At 37.8% G+C, this 22,287-nt stretch overlaps 1 protein-coding gene across 6 annotated transcripts in view; it reads right to left on the bottom strand.

Annotated features, from left to right (window-relative positions):
• The window catches only part of PRUNE2 (prune homolog 2 with BCH domain), a 255,008-nt gene that overhangs the window by 30,152 nt on the left and 202,569 nt on the right, over positions 1-22,287 (bottom strand). For all 6 annotated transcript variants that reach the window (XM_079112083.1, XM_079112086.1, XM_079112085.1 and 3 more), the window contains exons 10-11: positions 16,798-16,877; positions 8,682-8,882 (exon numbers count right to left, since the gene is read on the bottom strand). In XM_079112083.1, the coding sequence (XP_078968209.1) occupies positions 8,682-8,882; positions 16,798-16,877 (281 nt within the window). The remainder of the gene's footprint in view (positions 1-8,681; positions 8,883-16,797; positions 16,878-22,287) is intronic.

The following is a 22,287-nucleotide window of genomic DNA, read 5'->3' as shown; positions in this document are numbered from 1 at the left end:
ACGCAGGAATGTTTGGAGGTGAAGTGATTGGAGTGTGAGAACTCTAACATAACCATTCCATCAAGTTTGAATGGACTGACTAGGTGGTAATGTAGGCAAGCGGGGCATGGTTGGAGGAGGTGGGTCACTGGGGGCATAACCTGGAAGGGATCTTCCCCTTTTCCCCTTCCCCACTCTGTCTCACTGCTTCCTGGCTGCCATGAATGTGGCAGTACTCCTCCACCAAGGCCTTCTGCCATGATATTCTTCCTCATCTTAGGTCCCAGAACAATGCAGTCAGCCATCTATGGACTGAGACCTCTAAAACCATGAGCCCCAAATAAACTTCCCCTTCTCTAAGTTGTTCTTGTCAGGTGTTTTGATTACAGCAATGCAAAATTGACTGACACTGACCCTATATTCCATCTTGCCTCAGCTCCCTGGGAACCCTAGAATTCTGATGTGGGTTTCTCTTCTGTTATTCCTGAACACACAGATGCTTGCCTGTGATGAACCTGCCATCCACCAACCCCTCTGCTCTAGTTTGTGCCTGGTGATCTGTGTGGGGTGAGAATAGGGGTTGTTTTGTTTGTTTTCTGTATACTACTATTAAAGTTGCCTCCCTAAAATAATTTTCTGTATACCACATTCTGGTTATAACAGTAAAACATACTCCAAACAAATATAGTCAACAGATCTTTCACAAAGGAATCAAGGCAGTACAATGGAGTCGAGATAGTCTTTTCAGCAAATGCTGCTGAAACAACTGGACATCCTTTTGCCCCACCCCCCTCAAAAAAAAAAAAAAAAAAAAAAGAAAGAAAAGAAAAAAAAAAATGAATCTAGACCCAGATCTTATACCTTTCACAAAAATTAACTTACAGTGGATTATTAGACCTAAATGTAAAAATATAAAACTCTAAAACTCCAGAAGATAACATAAGAGAAAATCTAATTGATCTTGGGTACAGAGATGACTTTTTAGATATTACATCAAAGTCGTGAGCCATGAAATAAATAACTGACTAGTTAACGTCATTAAAATGAAAAATCTGTGCTCTGTGAAAGACAATAAGAGGACAAGTCACAGACAAGGGGAAAATATTTGCAGAACACACATCTAAAAACGGACAGTTATCCAAAGTATATAAAGAATGATTAAAACTTAAGAATAAGGAAATGAGCAAAAGAACTGAACAGATAGCACATCAAAGAAAATTTTCAGATAGTAAGAAGGTATATAAAAAGATGTTCTATATAATATGCCACTAGGGAATTATAAATTAAAGCAACAAGATACCATTATATACCTATTAAAATAGCCAAAAGTCAAAATACTGACAATATCAACTACTGGTGAGGACATGGAGGAACAGGAACACTTCACTCATTCATTGCTGACAGGAATGTAAAATGGTACAGCCACTGGAAGACAATTTGAGGTTTCTTACAAAACTAAACACATTCTTTCCATACAGTCCAAAACCATACTCCTTATCAATTATCCAAACGACTGGAAAATGTATATTCCTGCAAAAACCCAGGCATAGATGTTTATAGCAGCTTTATTCATAATTGCCAAAACTTGGAAGCAACCAAGATCTCCTTCAGGAGGAAAATGGAAAAATAAACTGTGGTACACTCAAACAATGGAATATTTCTAAGTGCTAAAAAGAGATGAGCTTTCAAGACATGAAAAGATATGGAAGAATCTTAAATGCATGTGTAGAAAGCCAATCTGAAATGCTACTTACTGTATAATTTCCAGCAATAAGATACTCTTAGAAAGGACAAAGCTAGGGAGACACTAGCAGGATCAGTGGAGGGTTAGAGGGGAGCAGGGGATGAATAGATAGAGCGCAGAGGATTTTTGGGGTAGCGAACTATTCAGTGTGATACTATAATGGTGGATATACATTATATGTTTGTCTAAGCCCATAGGATATACACCAAGGGTGAGCCCTAAGGTAAGCTGTGGCCTTTGGGTCATAATGATGTGTTAATGTAAGCTCATTAATTATAACAAATTTACCACTGTGATGTAGGACGCAGCTGTTGAGGGGACTGTGGTATGGGGGGAATGAGGGCATAGGGGAGCTCTCTGTACTAGCCACTCAATTTTATTGTGAATCTAAAATTACTCTAAAAAATAAAGTTTAATTGAAAGAAGAAAAAGGAAATCACATAAGAGTACAAGCAATACAGAGACTGTTCATGAAATAGGAAAATTGCCAATATGGCTCTTACCCATTACTGTTTGATGGGTACTATTTTTCCTCTGTCCACACACTTTTTTGCCAATAAGTATGATTATCCCATATGTTCTGCATATTCTATACATACTGTTATTTAATTTAATCCTACCCAGTAATACAATATGGGCATCTTTGCATCTTAGGGAATATAAATCCTGCTCATTTTTTAAAGTAGCCTTCAAGTAGCTTCATTTTGCTGATGCCTTTTTTAGTGTATCAATCCCATGATGATGGAAATTTACTTATATTCCATTTTTTAATAAAGAATTGTTCCAGTATGTATCTGTGCACAGGTATCTTACCTCATTGGTACACATATTGTTATAGGGCAAGGTTTTGGAACTGGAAGACTGGATCAGTGGGATAAGCACTTAATGTTTTCTGTGAACACGTTTGTCCTGGAATACATCACACCAAAATATATGCAATACCTGCTGCCTCCCCCTATCCTAATCCTGGAGGCCATCAAAGTTCTTTGCCCTTGACATTTAAAGTGGAAATAATCTCACTGTTTTCATTTGAATTTCCTTAATTACTAAAGAAGGTGAGTTTTAAATCTTTATTGACTATATTTCTCTTCCTGACAGGGAGGTACCTGCAACATCTTTTGTCTACAGTGATCCTTATATATCTGGTATAGTTCTTTCTACAGAACTTTGTCGGCATAGCAGGGTATGATGGCATAAGCCTGTAATCTCAGCAACTAGGGAGGCTGAGGCAGGAGAATTGCAAATTGGAAATGAGCCTCAGCAGCCCAAAGAGAGCCTGTCACAATTTTTTTTGAAAAAGGCCTGAGGATATAGTTCAGTGGTACAGTGCCCCTGGTTTCAATCCCCACTACCAAAACAAAATAAAACAGAAAGAACTCTGTCAGGTATTACAATTATTATTCTACCTTGTGCTTACCTTTTCAATTTATTTGCATACTTTTTGTTTGTTTGTTTGTCTTGGTACCAGGAATTGAACCCAGGGGTGCTTATCCACTAGGCCACATCCCAACCCTTTTCATTTTTTATTTTGAGACAGGGTCTCACTCAGTGTGTAGGGCCTCATTAAGTTGCTGAGGCTGGCCTTGAACTTGCAATCCTTCTGCCTCAGCCTCTGGAACCACTGAGATTATAGGCACATATCACAGTTCCCTGCTATACTATAAACTTTTACAGAAATTTAAAATTTTTATATAGTTGACTTGTTAAATTTTTCTTATTTTTTTATTATATCATACTAAAAAGACAACCTCTATCTTAAAGTATACACACACACACACACACACACACACGTACACACGTATTTTCTTATAGTTTCTTAGTGTCTTTTAAAAAACAGCATTATTATTTGTTTTGGTAAAAAAGCGTGGGGCTGGATTTTTTATGAGGTGTTATTCCTGATGTTTGAGAATGAGGGAGCTGGCAAGTTGCTGGGACTCCTTCTCCTGCCCTTTCACGCAACTGATTTAAATGGGGAGGAAAGGAATGATTTAAGAACTAGGGGTACATTGAGTTCTTTTAAGGTATTCACTTCTAGAAGTCAACAGTACAAGCTAGGAAGAAGTAAAAAATAGCTTTATTGACTTTTGTGAGTTAGCAATTCTCCCCTGGTCTTAATAATTCTTCTGCTATAACTATAAATCATCATCCTCCCCCCAGCTTTCATTTTCTGACTCTGCAAAAACTTCAGTTCTCATTTAACTCTTTACCTCCAGACCCTGAGAATTCAATTTTTAGTCTCACACCCTCTTCATTAAGAAATGCTTGCTTTCTTTTCTCAGTGATCAGCTTTCTCCCTGATTATTGCAGAAGATAATTAGACCCTCACACACAGTGGGGAGAGGTAAACTTGAACTTTTTCTTTTGAATTTTGAGATGATCTAGCACAAGCTCTTGAATGTCCTGTGCTATGCAGACCACAGCAGTACTGGGGATTGAAACCAAGGGTGTTTTATCACTGAGCTATACTCCCAGTCTTTTTTTTTTTATCTTCTTAAAAATTTTGAGACAGGGTTTTGCTAAGTTGCCAAGGCTGGCCTTGAACTTGTGATCTTCCTGCCTCAGCCTCCCAAGTTGCTGGGAGTATGGGCACATGCCACTGTACTGGCAGGAAATCCATTCTTGTGCTTCCTATGAACCAACTAGAGCTGAGTTCATCTGTGGCTTTGCTGTGGGGACATGCACCTGTGCAGCAGGCTAGCTAGATATTGATGGCCTTGCATGAATAAAATGAATACTCTTAGAAGCCACTCTGTTTGCAGTCTTCCTTGTTACAGGAAAAATATCTGTGTACAAGTTAAGATGTCTTTTTAAAATTCTTTGGATGACAAGCAGCAAGGCAGTAAGTTAATTTGAGTATAAAATCTTAGCATGTAAAAACACAAAGAAAAAATCTTCCTTTCAGAAAACACCATTACAGCATAAGGCTGCTTGTGGGTAAGACACAGTAAACTTAACACTTGATTAGTTTATATGCAGTTAAAACAAGAAATTGTTTTTATAAGCTGGTTGCCTATAGGCTGTGAAAATATCAAAGACCATAAATAGGAATGTTAAATGAAGGGATTCCCTGATTATCTGGAAATAATATTGGGGTGCTTATCAACCCAGAAAACTGTCATTAGGAGTTAGTGTTAAAAAAGGCAGCTTAGATAAGGTCACTAAACATCACTTGGGAAACTAGAAAGGAAAAGTTAAGAGGACATGAGTGTTTCCTATAATGTTCTTATCAGGAATACACAGGCAAAAATTCTTTATCATTTTTCCACTTCCCTTATGAAATGCCTTTGCTGAGATCTATGTTATGGTAAAATTACTTTGTGGTTGGTTTGGAAAACAGAAATAGGTCATATTTTTTTTCTGACCTTTGGATATTTTTAAGTTTCTAGGATTAATATAATAAAGTATCTAATGACACAAAGATAACCCTTAATATGAAAGACAGACCTCCTAAGTCCTTCACTATTTGCATATTTCTGACCTCTCAGGCACATTGTAATTATCAAAGGAAATCAAATCTTAATTATATTGGTAGCTTAAATTATATTTCTCAACTGTTTGGACACAACTATTAAAATGGCTTGGAAGTGAAGAATAACTTAACATCTTTAGATAGTGAGATTTAAAATTTTTTCCATACACTAAATCACAGAGGGCCATTGGCTACTAAGTAAAAAGAGGCAAATGGCATGAAAGACTTTGAGGTTGTAAAGTAAGAGTTTTCAGATTGTGAAAATGGTTGGATAAAAGGAGGTATAGAGTGAAGGAGGGTATCATATTTGGTTTGGGATAGATAAGCCTAATTTAGTAAAAGAACCTCTCCTTTATGTCAGTATGTTCATAGGGAGGTAGCATGGGCCAGAAGTCATGGACAACTCTGGGCTGAGTGTTGCTCTGTCATAAACTAGGTATGTGACTGTGTGACCGCAGGCAAACTATTTAACCTCTCTGTGCCTCAGTATTCTCATCCCCAAGTAGTAAAAAACATACCTATTTTATATAGTTGGCATGAAGATTAAAATAATTAATACTCTGAAGCACTTTGAATGGATAGTACACATAGTGAGCACTATAAAAGCATTCATTACATTAGATTAATTATGCTCTTGAAAAACTATACTTGAAAAACTCCAATCTTATTTAAAAGGAATAAGTCACTAGTTCAAAACGTTTACATGAGAAATTTCAAAACATGCAGGTTTAAGCATTTATTTCATGCTCAGAAATCAAAATGCATTTATATTTCATCCTTCTTATGCAATTGGTTATCCATGTCTACATGTTTATAAAACAAAGCTCTTTAGGTGTAGTCTTCAATATTTCTGATTTTTTGCTCATCTGTTTAAAAGTGTTTAAATATACACCTTTCATTTGAAAACCAAGGTAAATTTTCAAATTCAACTTAGGTTAAAATTCTGTCCTTTAAGACCTAGAAGGAGAGGGGGTTGTGGCCATTAAACTAGCTCTTTCAACTTAATTATGTCAACTAAATAAAAAGAACTATGTCAGCAAGTGGCAGTTTTAATTACCGACTTAGAGCAGCCAACACCACTTTGCTTCACAGTTTTACTATTTATAAAAATAAAAGGTTCAGATGTGGTGTGACAAAGCTCCCCACAGCAACAGGGAAGTGAAGGGGGAGGAGAGGGAGGAACCAGCAGTGTCACGCCACAGCTGTCTCCTGTGGGATCTTAAGTCAGTATATTGGCAAGAAAAGTGCTGGGGTAGCAGGGATGGATGGAGTAGCTGGAGAAGACTCACTGGGGTGCCAGAATCAAGTATGAATTCAAGATATTCCTTCCCAACATCTCGGGAGGCTAAGGCAGGAGGATCAAAAGTTCAAAGTCAGCCTCAGCAACTTAGCCAGGCCCTAATCAACTTAGCAAAATAAAAAATAAAAAGGGGTGGGGATATGGCTTAGTGGTTAAGCACCCCTGGGTTTAACCCCTGGTACAAAAACAAAAAACCTTTCATTTTATATTTGTGTATTGCAACCTTCAAGATCAAATATCCAGATAACTAGGCAACCCTCTGTATCCATGGGTTCTGAATCTGCAGTCAACCCACTGCAGATAGAAAACATTCAGGAGAAAAACAAAACAACAAAAAACCTGCATCTGTTGAATATGCACAGGTATTTTTAACTTGTCATTATTCCCCAAACAATAAACAACCCTTTACACAGCACTTCTATTATGTTAGATATTATAAGTAGATGATTTAAAGGACATAGGAGGATGTACATAAGTTTTATGTAAATACTGCATCATTTCATAGAAGGGGCTTGAGCACCTTCTGATTTTGGTATCTGTTTGGAGTCCTTAAACCAATCTGTCATGGATACCAGGGAGGTCCGTAGAGAAATTCACGAACATGATGAAGAGGCAATATAAAATTTCTCCTTAAACATAATTAACTTTAGAACAAGCAGCTTACTCCTTCAGCTTATTTAACTTGAAACAAAGCATTAAACTCTAAGAAGACAGGGTCTAAATCTGCACTGGTTATGGTGTAACCCTGTTGGTTTGGTGACCATTAGTTGAATTAATTAGCTAACTGATGAACTTCCTAATTATATATTCCTATGAGTAAAACTGCTAGACTTGATTCTAAAACTAGGGCATTGTTTAATTGTCGTATTGCTTTTTTTTTTTTTTTTTTTTTTTTTCCCTTTTTGTGGTCCTGGGGAATAAACCTAGGGGTGTTCTACCACTGAGCTATATTCCCAGCCCTTTCTTTTCTTTTTTTTTTTTTTTTAATTTTAAGACAGAGTCTTGCTAAGTTGCTTAAAGTCTCACTAAATTGCTGGGGCTGTCCTTGAACTTGCCATCCTCCTGCCTCAGTCTCCTGAGTTGCTGGGATTACAGGTGTATGCCACACTGGTCACAGTATTGCTCATTAAGAGTAGAATAATTTTTACAATGAAGAAAAGCAATGACTGTGGTCAAGAGTCTCACTCTGACTTTCAAACATTATAATTTTGGAAAATGCCACCTGGGTAGAAGTGAAACAGAAACCACTTGACACTATTTTTTAAAGTAAATGCTTTATATTTGCATATATTTCTTAACAAACCAAACTTCAATGAGCAAGGGAAAGAACTAAAGTGAGACTTATATTCAAATTAGAAGTGTCTTTAATCTGGCAACATTCCATTTTCTTCCTTTATGTCTTTATTCCACTGACTCCATCTCTTCTTCCTTCCTACTCTTTGGGAGATATTAATCTCTAATATAATAAAGTCTCTACCCTGATGGAACATACAATTCTAGGGGGGGAAAGAAAGACAACAAACCCTCAAACAATTAAATAATATAATTTCAATAAGAAATTCATGGAAAATAAAATGGATACTTAGAATAGTGTATGATGGAGTGGGAGGAGTAGAGAAGTGGAAAGCATTTTGATGCAAAGGTCGAGGAAGGTCTATCTGAAGAGGTGACAACTGATTAGGGACTGAATAAAGAGGAGCCAGTGTTATAGTTTGGTTCTAAAAATGTTCCTTAAAAGTCTCATTGTTAGGCAATGCTGCAATGTTAAGAGGTGAAAAGATTGGATTATGAGATGTATAACTTCATCAGTGGATTGATTCATTTGATGGGTTAATAATTTGAATGGACTACTGGGTGGTAACTGTAGGCTGGTGGGGTGTGACTGGAGGAGCTGGGTCAGTGAACTATACCTTGTCCCTAGCTCCCTGCTCTCTCCTTCTCTCTCATTTCTCATGGCTGCCACGAGTTGAGCAGCTTTCCTCTGCCATGCCCTTGCAGCATGATGTTCTGCCTCACCTCAGGCTCAGAGCAAAGGAGTTAGTCAACCATGGACAGAAACTCTGAAACCAAGAGCCCAAAATAAACTTTTCTTCCTTTATTTTCATGTTGGGTATTTTGGTCATAGTGATGAAAAGCTGTCTAACACAGCCAGTGACTTACCACTTACCACAGTCAACTTAGTGACTTACCATGGCCAGTGTACTCAAAAGAATCTGCTTCATCAGGGGTATCGAGTTCATCCACATTGATATCAATTTCATCTGGACTGTCCAAGTTATCATCAGAGAGAATAGATCCTTCACTTTGGTCCAGAGAAAGATTGATATTTGGGGCTGTAAGCTTGATTCTCCGAGGATGAGTCCCATTAAGATCCAGAGAATTAGGAGGTTCTAAAGAAGAAAAAACAACGTTGTGTACTAGAGTATAAACATGACTGCTGAGAGTAGGTTTAGGCCCTGCTGAAAAGCATTTTCAAGGACCTTTCAACAAAGGCAGATATGCTACAAATCCTTAGAGGGGATTTGGACTCCCTTCTGGTTAGCAGTTCTGAGAAGCTTCCTTGCAACCTCGTTAACCATGGCGATGTAAGATAGGAAGTAAGAGCTATTGCTAAAGAAGTAGAAAACTATTTTTTAAAACTTTTCTATTCAGATTTAAGAATTTTATATAGCTATAATATTGAATTAAATTTTTATTGGGTAAAGAAAAACAGTAAAGTGTCTATTTTCTAATAATTCTTGTCAACTTTGCTTTGATAGAGGTTAAGAACTCTATTTTGTTCATAGACACTTCCAAAATACTTCTTTTCAGGTTCTGACAACACTGATTTTCAGTGACCTTTCTTGTTTTGTTTTGTTTTCAAATAAAACCTGAGGTATCCTCCCAGGTTACATTCTTTGAACCTACCCAAGCAAACTACCTCTTATGCCAATATTTGATATTGGTTCCCTAACATATATAATAATCATATATTAAGGCTCATAGAAGTAGCTTCTACCCTCTTGTTATACCATGTAGTTTTCTTCTCACAAGCATTTCATTTAATAGAAGCAAAGCTGGGAAGTAATTTTTAAGCAAGTTGATCTCAACCAACGAGAGATAACCTAATGTTGTATAATAAGAAATGTATTTGGTCTTTACCACTGGTTCCAGGCACAGAGCTCCTAAAACCCTTGGAGTTTCCTGAAAAATCAGAAGAACATCTCACATTATTTATAGCAAACCCCTTTTGATTGGACCTGAGCTTATACTGATGAGGAGACTTAAAGTGGGGTCCCAAGATAGCCTCAGGATGGGGTGGGTCACCAAAAAGACTAAGTGACTGGAACTTTCAGCCTGACACACTGACCTCTGGGAAGGAGGTGGGGGATTGGAGATTAAACTTCATAAGAACTTTTGAACAACAAAGTCTGATGAGCTTCTGGTTTGGGAAATGCATTGAGATGCTAGGAGGGTGGCACACCCAGAGAGGGCATGGGAACTCCATGCCCTTTCCCCTGCCTTGTGTGAAATCCAAAAGACAGTGATGAAAAAAAAAAAAAAAAAAAAAAAAAAAGGCAATGTTTAAAGAGCCTTTCCAAATGGAGTTGGGAGGCTGTGAGGGGACCATGATCCCCTTAGTACACTTGTACTAAGCTACTACAACCCAGGAAAATGAACTCCTAAACAAGACAGAGGGATATGAACTGTTGACTGTCTATAAAAGTCTCTAACATTTTTTTAATGAATGCTGCAGTTCCAACCGTAACAAGTAACAAATAAACTTCTCACCTAGATATGGTCCAACAATCAATCACAAATACGTAGTGATATGTATCCTAGTGTTAGGAAAGCTTTTCTGTACCAGTTATCCTCCTTTTCATGTAACTTATGGAATTTCCTTTGTCTTCAGCTTCTGCTTCCCTTTAAAAACCCTGCATCATCTGAGCTTCTTTGGAGCACTCACTGAGAGGTATCTGATCCCGTGTTTTCCTGAACTGCAATTCCAAAGATCCAAGTAAAATCTTTTTGCTTTTACCATTCTGAGTTTGAATTGACATTACATGGTGTCAGAAATGGGATCTGAAGTGACTCATCTCTACCTGTGATGCTGCCAAGGACACAAATAAGTGCCTATAGGAGTCTTTTGTTCTCTACCATCTCCCTGGCAGCTTCAGATCATGAGGGCAAATCCTTTCAGTCTCTAAAGGTCTTTGATTGAAGTTCCAAAACATTAGGTGTCCTTTGTTGCCAGCTGCTGAGGAGGAAAATCTTCCATATAACTATGTAGGAGGGCATCCCTTGTTTTGGTGGGTACTGAGTATCTAAGAAAGGAAATTTTCAACTTGAGTTAATTACAGGAAGCTCCTTCTCCGAGAATGCTCCAAGTGGGCAACCACCATCCAAAACTCCAGCTTCTTTTATGGTTAAAATCTACTAGTTATCTTATTGTAAATTCCTGATTCAGTGGACTAAAATTACACAAGATGGTTTGTAATTATTCTGGCCCCTCCAGGGCTCTTTTGATATTTCAAAATGAATTCCACTTGTACACTCAATTAGGAAAAATGTTGTAAAATTAAGCAACTGGAATGGTGTTATGGTTTGGATATGAGGAGTCCACTAACCAATCCGTCCTAGTTCGAATGGATTGGGTGGTAACTGTAGGCAGGTGGGGCATGACTGGAGAAGATGGATCTCTGGGGTTGTACCCTGGAAGGGTTCCTGTGCCTGTGAATTTTTTCCCTTTCTCTGTCTTCTGGCTATGCCATGAGTTAAGTAGACTTCCTCCACAGGGGCCTTTCAGCCACGATGCACTGCCTTACCTCAGGCCCAATCTATCAGCCTAGCTTTTCAGATTTATATAAATTAGTCCACCTACTTACGAAAAATATCATAGCTAAGTAACCCATTGTTTTGGTCAGTCAGAATAACCCTTCTGCAGATTTCTGAAGAGCAACTGCTAAAGGCCAAGCATATGCTCAAAAATTAGCCCTAATGCTTTCATAAATAAATCCCTATTGTATTTCCCAAACACTCTGTGCATTATTCTACAGTGCATTCAGTGACCTGATGATCTATTTGTGATTGCTACAGTTATTCTGAAAAAAACTTCTTCCAAAATTCTGGCATTAAACACCGATGGACAAAACAAATAGCCTATTCAATTCCAATTTCTTAGTCTTCAGGAAGATTAACACTTTGGTCAAAAAGCATTCCCTGATGTGGACTGAGAAAAGGCCCCATGAATTATTTGCCTTAGCTGTGCAACTGTTCCAAATTCTTGCTAATAAATCTCAGGGAAAAGTCACTAAAGTCATAGAGTCTCAAATCCAGGTTGCTTAGCTTGTGATGGCAAAACCAGACCTGGTTGTAAAATGAAATTATAAAAACATTATGGTAAGAAACCAGCGCCTGGGGAAAGGGTCAGTTCCCCTGTCAGGCTTTCTTCAGGAATCCTAATTAACCATAGGTCCCCATCTTTTGGATTGTAACTGTCTCTAGGAGTCTGACTATGCCCTCTTGAAACTCCCCTGTGCAGGGCTTTCAAGGCTAGACATTTAACAGATGCCTGTGAAAAGAGCCATTTCTTGATATCTGTTTCTGTAAGCATGCTTTATGTTAGAGACCCTGCACAAGGCCTTCAGCCTTGTAGATTAGGAAGTTTTTTTAAAAGAGGAAAAAAGTTCCAATGATAGGATAGGTCTGAGATAACGCCAAATAACCTATAAATGGTGTGAGAAACTGTGAATCAGAGCTCAGAATTTGGAGTTTGTTCTCCTCCAGGCCAGCCAGCTTAAAATAAAGTTTGGAGCTCTCCTCTCCAAGTGCTGCTTCCTTTTTCTTGATAAATCTATTTCCTGTAACAAGTGCATGAGCTTCCAGATGAAACAATTATCTCCTAAGTCAAATTTCTGAAACTCTTTCACTTCTCCCAGAGGTGTTTGTAATTACTGGCTCATAAATCTACCTCTTGATCATCTTGGACATGATTTTACATATTCATATTTGTTATGGTTTGGATGTGAGGTGTCCCCCAAAAGCTCACGTGAGAGAGTACAAGAAGGTTCAGGGGAGAAATAATCGGGTTGTGAGAATCTTAACCCAATCAGTAACTTAATCCCCTGACAGGGATTAATTGAGTGGTAACTGAAGTGGTAGGGTATGCCTGTGGGAATTGGGGTGTGGCTTTGGGGTATATATTTGTATCTGGCAAGTGAAGTCTCTCTTTGCTTTCTGATCATCATGTGAGCTAGTTCCCTCTGACATACTCTTCTGCCATGATATTCAGCCTCACCTGGAGCCCAGAGGAATGGAGCTGGCTGCCTATGGACTAAGACTTCTGAAACCATGAGCCCTCAAACTTTTCCTCCCCTAAAATTGTTCTGGTTAGATTCTTTAGTCATGGTAGCAAAAAAGTTGAATAAAAAAATATTATAATACCATAAGCTCACCATTAAAAATGGCAGAACAAAAACCAAAGGATAATTTGAGTTAACTTATAAAGCAATTATTCCCCAATTATGAAATGAATATATCTATATATCCATATACATACATATATATATACATATTCACTTAAGTTCTGAGGCACCCTTACATTGGGAGCAATGTAATCATTCTAAGATGGGTCAAGTAGATAATACTCATCACCTTGGGTGGTATCCTTCTAAGTTCTGCTCTTCTATAATAACCATAAAATCCTCTGATTGGCTCAAGACTGACTGTGAATGGTGACCTGGAATTTACTAGAGAAGCAAGTAATGGAACTCAATGGCTCTGTGGAACCAATCTTTGGTCCTGGCTTTCCCTCACTTGAATAGGACATTGCACCTTGGGCTTTCACTGGAAACAGAGGCATATTCAATTCTCCTTCAGTATGGGACCTGGTAACTTTTCCCTCTTAAAAGACAGATGAATTTGATCATTATTCCTGTGCTTGTTCCTACTTTAGAGCTCTTAGATGTGACTGCCCTCATAGAAGCATTAGCTAACTTAACCCATCAAGTCTTAAATGACAACTGACAAACATTAAGCTTGGTAAATACTGAAATGTCCTTAATAAGAAAAGCATTCTTAGAAAATGACAGGGCACTTGATATCATCGTTTCTTGAGGGGGTACTTGTGCTATTATTAAAACAGAATGCTGTGCTTATACACCTGATGATTAATCAAATATCACTCAACTAGTCAGTTATATGAAAAAAAAAATTGCTGTTTTAAATGACCTTGTACTTAGCCTAGGAAAATTGTTTTAATGGTCTGGATCAGGTTCCAGCTGGTTAAAAGCCTTACTGATGGTGTTATTACTACTCCTTGCTATTCTGATTGATGCTTATATTTTTATAAATTTTAATATGATGTATAACTCATTGTTTAACTATTTCTACTACCTGAATAATGATCTCATGTCAATTAGAAGCCATCAATCATTCATCATGGGCAACCTCCAATAAAAAGTATCAAGTCATTGTGTAAGCCATGCTCTCTGACTGCCTCCTTGTTATACAAATGTGACCTTAAACTCTCTATCTAGTCATCTTTTCTCTTCTTCACAAGGATACGACCTCCTAGGTATGAACCTTTCCAGCTCCAAGGGACCAGATCTACATAAAATCAACACATGATACAAAGATTGATTATTGATGCTCTCAATCATGATCAAAAGTGGGAAATGTGAAAACCATAAGAAAAGCATAACAAAAAACAACATTACAGAGTCCTTCAAGGTAGAGTTGGTAGGTCATTTAGGGGACCAGGAGTTACACATGTACTAGGAGCTACTACTTGAGAAAGTGAATTCTTAAATTGGGCATAGAAATGTGAACTTTTGAATTAAGCCAAGTCTACAAAAGCCACTGACATCTTCTAATGAATGTTATAGCTGCAACTGTCACAAAAAAAAAATGAATTTCTCACCTAAAGACAGTCGTGAAGATCAATCTTGTACAGCTTAGTGACATGTATCCTAGTGTTATGATTACTTTTCTCTACCAGACATCTTCCTTTTCGTGCACCTCATAAGATTTCCTTGTCCTTTTCTGTTCCTTCCCTTTATTTTTATTTTTTCATTCATTCATTCACACTGGGGATGGAACCCAGAGGTGCTTTATCACTGAACCACATCCCAAACCCTTTTTATTCTTTGTTTTGAGACAAAGTTGCTTAGGGTCTTGCTAAATTGCTGAGGCTGGCCTTGAACTCCCAAGTGACTGGGATTACATGCATGAGCTGCCATATCCGCCTTTCCTTCTCTTTAAAATTCCTGTACAACATGAACTTCTTTGGAGTTGTTTGAATCTGTATTTTCCCAAATTATAATTTCCAACGTCTAAATAAAGTTCTTTTGCTTTTTTAATTTCTGACTTTGAACTGATCAACAATTGCCTGTGCACTTCATCATCTGATTATTTATCTTTGTCCTTTATAATATCCTCCTAGTAAGTCAGTAAATATAAGTAAAATATTTCCATTAGTCCTCTTAGCTGTCCTACCGAATTACTAAACCTGAGGATGGGATTTATAAAAATCCTGATTTATAGCCAGTTGGTCAAAAGCACAGGTCCATCCTGGGACTTAAAATTGGTGTCTGAAGAGGGGACAGTCTTGTGGGTGTAAGCATTAATCTGTGGGAACGGGCATTATCTTCAGGTAGATAGTGGCAGAATTGAACTGCATTATAGGACATCCAGTTGGTGTCCTCTAGAGAACTGTGTAGTTTATGTGAGAAAATTCTTAAATATCTGGTTATTGAAGTGTTCTCTGTAAGAGTGTAGTAGGAAAAATGTTTTTTGTCTTCACTCTAAACCACAAGTAACAGGTTTCTCCAGAACAAAGTATTTTGAGGGCCATCTGGTATACCCCTCAACTCTGAAATTCTAACTGGCCCTGTTGAAATGATATTGGTACTATTCCTTTATCATTAGAATTTTTCTTTTCTGTATGGACTATCACTGTGTATCATGTAATGTTTTTATGTATTACTTTAAAGAATATTTCTACTGACCAAGACATTTTAAAAACACTAGATTTCCACATTATAGGAATCTTCAGCACAGGGGTGTCCAAAATAATTTTTGTGATGATGGAAATGTTCTATGTATGGATACTGAGCACTTGAAATAAGACTAGTACAATTAAAGAGTGGAATTTAAAATCTTATTCATTTTAATTAATTTAAATAGCCACATGAATTTAGCTGCTAACTATATAAGTTAACATTAGCCTTAGTGGCTTTATTATTCAAAAGTATATTGTGGGATCTAGCACATGCCTGTAATCCCAGCTACTCAGAAGGCTGAGGCAGGAGGATTGCAAGTTTGAGGTTAGCCTCAGAAACTTAGTGAGACCCTGTCTCAAAATAAAAATAAGAGAAGGAGTGGGAATGTAGCTCAAGAGGTAGAGTACCTCTGGGTTCCATCCTCGGTACTAAAAGAAAAAAAAAAAAAAAGTATACTGTAACTCTTGGATAGTGAAACTTTGAGTCGTTACCATTGGCCATAGATTTTTTAAAAAATAATTATGTCACAACTAGTATTTTGAAGAATGCACTTTAAATACTAAAGCAGAAGACAAATTTCTTTATCTCCTTTGTCCCTACCTCATTCTAGGCGTGGTTAACAGTGTCATGGTTCAGGATCTTGGTATGATCTCATAGTTGGTACAGTAAAAGAGTGATTCTAGTGCAAAGTGACAGCTATGTAGGTTGCAAATGAAATTTTTAGTTTTCTTGTGTGTATATGCCTTGGCACAAACCCTTATATATAAGGTTATTGTTTCAGGGTTTTGTTTTGTTTTGTTTCTTGTCTGGTTTTTGTTGTTTGGTGTTGTTTTGCAGTTCTGGGGGGACTGAACCCAGGGCCTTGTACATGCTAGCAAATACTCTCCCACTGAGTGACAGTGCCACTTCCCCCACCTCCATCCTGTTCTGCTTTTTTATAATTAAGATACTATGCTTTCTTGATATCATATTTCCAATTTTAAATAATCACACAATTACATATAAATTTGGTGGACTTAGATATTAGCCAGAATTTGGTATTATGATATCTAGTTGCTGGTTATCACAGGAACTGAAAACATAGGCAGATGGGGCATGGACCAGGCGATAAAATGTGACCCACGCTAGTGAGCATCAATATTCAAATCAACTCTGAAATTAACCAAATTGAGCCCAACACCTTCCTCTCACACAGTTTTTTTTCCTCTTTTCACTTTGATCACTAAAATCACAAGTTGAATGCATAGGAAATATTTCTCTCACTGAATAATGGAGATGTTTGGATGTAGAATACTACAAAGAAATGAATAAATGCTTCTCTCACCAGGCCTCATGTCTGCAGCATTGGGACTTGGCATTCCCTCCTCAAAGGGGATGTCCATTCCTACATCCTCTGACAGTAGCCTGGAAAAAACAAAGCAGAGTGTAAAACATCGTGTGGGATTTTATTTTCTTTGAAAAGGAAACCCAGAGATTACTGGACACAATTTTCAACTCAAATGAAATAAGCCAAATAGGTGCACTGAATCCATTGTTAAGTGACCCCAAATTAGAATAGAGTTTCTGTAGTTACTGTGAAGGAGAACCATGAACGCCGATTTCATGGACACCTTGAACTCCAAGTTCACCTATGTACAGCAATCACTTCCCCTACCAGCTCACCTAAATAAAGTATATACCCAAACTCAGAAGCAGGAAATATAAACAACTAAAAAAATATATTTCAGAGAATATTTCATACATATTTTTTTAATAAGAAAGGTGATATATGTATTTTGGAGGAAAGAAAACCTGAGTTTGTATACATTTCTCCCTGTGTTGATTTGAGCATGTGACTTCAATTGCCACGGGCAGAGGACAGCATACTCTGCTATGTTCTTTCCCTTCTTGAATACGTAAAGATTCATCATGAATACATGTTGAGTAGGGAGAATGGTTCTAGTCACAACTTACCATCTCTTATCTCTATTTGGTGCTGAGCCCAGGCCATTTATATTCACCTACTTGGTTAGAGGAGTACAGGGAAATAGAAAAATGCTGGAGAAAATAGTGATAAATCCTTAGGCTCTTCCAGGAAGCTGACCATAAATTTCTCCTGACTTATTTTCATTTCCTTGCCCTTGTTCAGCAAATCCTCATTTATTATAATATTTGTCTTGTTTTAGCTCCCATGTAATTTCACTCTCTGAGGGCAAACCTTCATGAGAGAGGCACCAACCTAAACTTCAGCATATTAAACCTTTATTCTAAAATTCTCAATTTAGCTCCTCCTTGCCTGTTTTATTGAGACTTCTCTCCATTTCACTCTGGGTCTATAAAGCCTCTGGAAGTTTGATCAACTTCTCTAGAATCCAAATCAAATCCCTTTAATATCAATAAAGCACTTTAATGTTGACAAAGCAAACTCTACACCTCTAGAGATGACTGCACTTGCTTTGTTTTTTCAACAAATACATATTGAGTGTCCACTATGGGTTCAGAATACAGAGGAACAAAACTGACCAGGCTCTTCCACATGGTAGAGCAGGATGATGGAGTAGAAATGATGTCCACTACCTCTGCAACTCAGTATTGCTTCCCTGGAGAAAAGTGAGTACCTGGGTCCTTACCCACCACGCCCATGAACCCTCTGGAAACACAGCAGCAGGGAGTGTTATGGCTTGGACACTAAACGTCCCCCAAAGGCCCATATGCTAAAAGTCTGGTTGCCAGACTGTGGTACTATTGGGATGTTGTGGGAACATGTCTAATACTGTATAAGAGGCGAGGCCTAGGGCTGCAGAGGAAGCTCAGTGATACAGTGTTTGCCTAGCATGTAGGAGATTGGGTTCATTTCCCAGCACTGGAAAAAATAAAAATAAAAATAAAATCTGGGGGTCTAGTAAAAGAAAAGTCACTGAGGCATGCCCTTGAAGAGGGTACTAGGACTCCCACTCCTTCCTCTCTTTCTTTGCTTCCCAACAGTAAAGAGGTGAGTAGCTACACAGCCATGCACCACCTCCATGATGTTCTGCCTTACAACAGGCCCAGAGCAGCAGGGCCAAGTGACCATGAACCAAAACCTCTGAAACCAAGAGCCATAATAACTCTTTCTTCCTTTTAAGGTGATTCTCTCAGGTTTTTTTTTTTTTTTTTTTCTTTTTACCACAACAGAAACTGACCAACACAGGGAGCTTCTGTCTCTTCATAATTTCTGTGGCTGTGACCCTGACCCAGTGTTCTTTAAAGCTAAACCCGTACCCAAGCAGCAAGACAATGAGCAAGGCTGGGGGTACAGCTCAGTGAGACCACACTCACCTAACAAGTGCAACGCTGTGGGTTTGACCCCTAGCAGAAGAGAAACACAGACAGTGGGCAAGAGGCTGGTATGTGAGCAAGGCAATGATGTAATTCCAGGAGCAAGAAAACCTGTGCCAAAGTGCAGCTTACCACACGAGGTCAAGTGAACCCAACTGTTCAGCAGTAGAGGTGGGGGCGGGCAGCACTGAGAAGACCTGTGTTAGACCCAGGTTTGAAAGTTCTAGAACAAAGAGGGTTGGATGTCTGGTTTCCATGCTGTTACAGTTTGACTGATTTTTTTACACTGACCCTTTGTCTCTGAAATCATCTGTGTATATTCTCCTGACATCAACCCCCCTCTAGTACCATTAATAGCAAAATGCTATTAAATGCAGCTGGATTCAAAACTATAGTTTCATCAATTACTATGTGTCAAGCCATTTTATCTTTCTGTGCCTCAGTTTTCTTACCAATAAAAGGAGAATGTGCAATGCCTAAATATAAGCTAGACAGAAAAACAATGCTTTATGTTGTAGCTGTTTTTTCCCTCTCTCATAATTGCTTTCTCCATTAGATTTGAAACTTCATGAGAATAAGAATCATAACTGTCTTATTCATCATAACTGCAGCATCCAGTACAGGCAGATGCCCAATAAATACATATGGGACACAATTTTTGAGTCTAAAATACCCTAACTACACATATATGTTATTTTCTTTAGTCTTCTGCCCAACAGTAAACCTTAAAATAAATAAATAAAAGACCTCAGATTCCTACCAACCCAACGAAGCACGTAAAGGTGCAGGCCTGAGCTTTAAAATAAATCTGAAGGGTTTTAAAATGGATAGAGAGTGTTAGCTTAAATTTTGCAGGTTTTATAAATGCTTGTAAGTTATGGACAGCATCACGGAATAACTAAAGGTGTTCCAGATGTGAGGTCATAGTTCTGAGTTATATTCCAATGTTAGTACTGAGAAGCTGATTGACTCTGAGAAGATTAGCTGACCATGTTTGAATTTTAAGTGAATAGAATAAATACTCAACATCACAGTGTGGAGAATAAATATAATACATACAAAAGCACTCTGTACATTTTAGAACACTTCTTGAGTTTAAGGAACCCCTCCATTAAAAAGTATTACCTGGAACAATGGTGTAATTGAAGTATGTGTCGTGGTTGGATAAAACATAATTAAGGTGACTATGATTTGGGTATTAGCCCAGGCAAGGGATAATTTTACAACACCACAAATTAGCATAGAGTATAGAAATGCCCCCAAACTCATTGATATTAGAGAACAAGACCCTTTGCCTCTCCATGTTCCTTTTCAGCACAGGGCAGGAGACCCTATGAAGAAGGTGTGGTGGCATGTACCCAGGGAAGACAAAACCTGAAAGCTGTGATGAGGAGGGGGAGTTACTGGAGGGGAGGACTCTCATAAACCCATGGATACTAAAGAAGACAATGGGAACCTATAAGAAAACCTTAGGGACGGAGAGAAATCTGAGCCAGAATAGCCTAGAAGCAAATCTGGGAGAAACCCAAGTCATACTCTGTAAATACTTCAATCACATTCATATATTAGGTTTATGTAGAAATGAAATGGCCAAACCAAACAGAGTAGTTGGCAGTGAAGCAGGCTGGTAATTTTCTTTTTTCTTGCAGGGTTGGGGATTGAAGCTGGGGCCTCACAAATGCTAGGCAAGCACTCGACCCCTGAACTCCCTGCCCCTTGGATAATAGTTTTATAATCAGCAATGGAAGTCTCTCAGGAAAAGTCCAACCCAAAGGTAGGTAATTTTATCTTATCCACCTGTAGCAAATTCTCAATTTTGGATTTTGTGTATACAAAATGGAGCTAAAAAGAGGTTGATGGAGCTAATACGAAAGTCTGACTCTACTGTGGCTAAACTAGCCACATGTCTCCACCTAGAGGATGAGGCAGAAATCTTTTATGGTTTCTTGGCTGACTGGTGCTGTATGTAGTTGTATTGTTCTTCACCCATTATTTCTGGCTCTTGGTCTTTTGTGTGCATGAAAACATTTCACTTTCCTGCCCCTTGGGAATTAGAGTGGCTATTGTAACTTGGTTTGGCTGATAAAAAGGAGTGGAAATGGCAGATGTCTCTTCTAGGCAGAAGACTTATGAGCAAGTGCAGAAGGTGCCATCTCCTTTCCACGTTGGTGGCTGTGCAGGGTTCTGCCTGGCCATGTTCTGAGTATGATAAGCAGAGGCCTCAATGAAAGCTTGTGGGATATGTGAACAAGAAATGAATTTTCCTTCTGTTTGGTTGGGAGACATTATTTTTGTTACCATATCGTCATCTAGTTCATTTTGACTACACAGTTTATTTTTATTTATTTATTTTTTTTTTAGTTGCAGATGGACACAATGCCTTTGTTTCATTTATTTACTTTTAATGGGGTGCTGAGGATGGAACCCAGTGCCTCACACATGCTAGGTAAGCACTACCACTGATTGTCTTGAAGGGGCTATGTGACTCATACTATGGGGAAAATTTTATTTCCTAATTTGGATAACCCATTTACCACATTACATTCTCAACCCCATCTCACATTGACAGTACACATGTTCTTGTCAGGGTTGCTAAAGCATAAAAGAACATTTTAATAAATAAGGAAAAGGTTCAGATGAGCATCAAATGCTTTCAAGTATTCTATAAACTTTGGTATTAATAAGCCATCTTTATGTTTTTTTGTCAGAGTCATCTGTCACTTGTCAATGTATACACTATTTTTCTTTTAAAGTGACATTTTATTTATATAAAGTTACTTTGATTGGAAGGTGTGTCACTCAAGTTTATAGAAACTTAAATCACTCACTTAAAATACATGGTCACATAAATTAAATATAATAAAAATAAAAGAATGCTGTTAACTACAAATTAGACACCCCAGCTCTCTCTACAGCTTCTCTCTTTACTAAAAAAGAGAGATTAGGAAGTGTTCGCTATGCCTGGCAAGGTGTAATGTCACATACTGTGATTCCCCACCTACATTGTTTCATTTCCTGGGGTTTCAGTTACTTGTGGCAAGCTGAGCTCTGAAAATTTATATTAAATGGAAAATTCTAGAAGTAAGCAATTTCATATGCTTTAAATAATTTACTATGATACATTGTTATAATTGCTCAAACTATTTTATTATTTGTTACTGTTGTTAATGTCTTACTATGCCTAATTTATAAATTAAACCTTATCATAGGTATAGAGAAAAACTGTGTGTGTGTGTGTGTATGTGTATATATATATATATGTGCATATATAGTGTATGTGTATATATACATATATAGAGCTCAGTACTATCCATGGTTTCAGACATCTGCAGAACATCTTGGAATGTAACCCCTGTAGATAAGGTGGGACTAAAACATCCCTATAAATACAAGAAATGCCATATGAAATAGAGTATCCAAAAGGTAATTAATACATTTCCAAGCTTAAACGAAACCAAGGGAAAACCTTGGATGCCAAAACTGAAGAGTCATTGGAAAGATGATGAAAATGGTAGCT

The sequence above is a fragment of the Sciurus vulgaris genome (genome assembly GCF_902686455.1).
Source record: "Sciurus vulgaris genome assembly, chromosome: 15".
NCBI lineage: Eukaryota > Metazoa > Chordata > Mammalia > Rodentia > Sciuridae > Sciurus > Sciurus vulgaris.
This window is presented reverse-complemented; position numbering and strand designations above follow the sequence as displayed.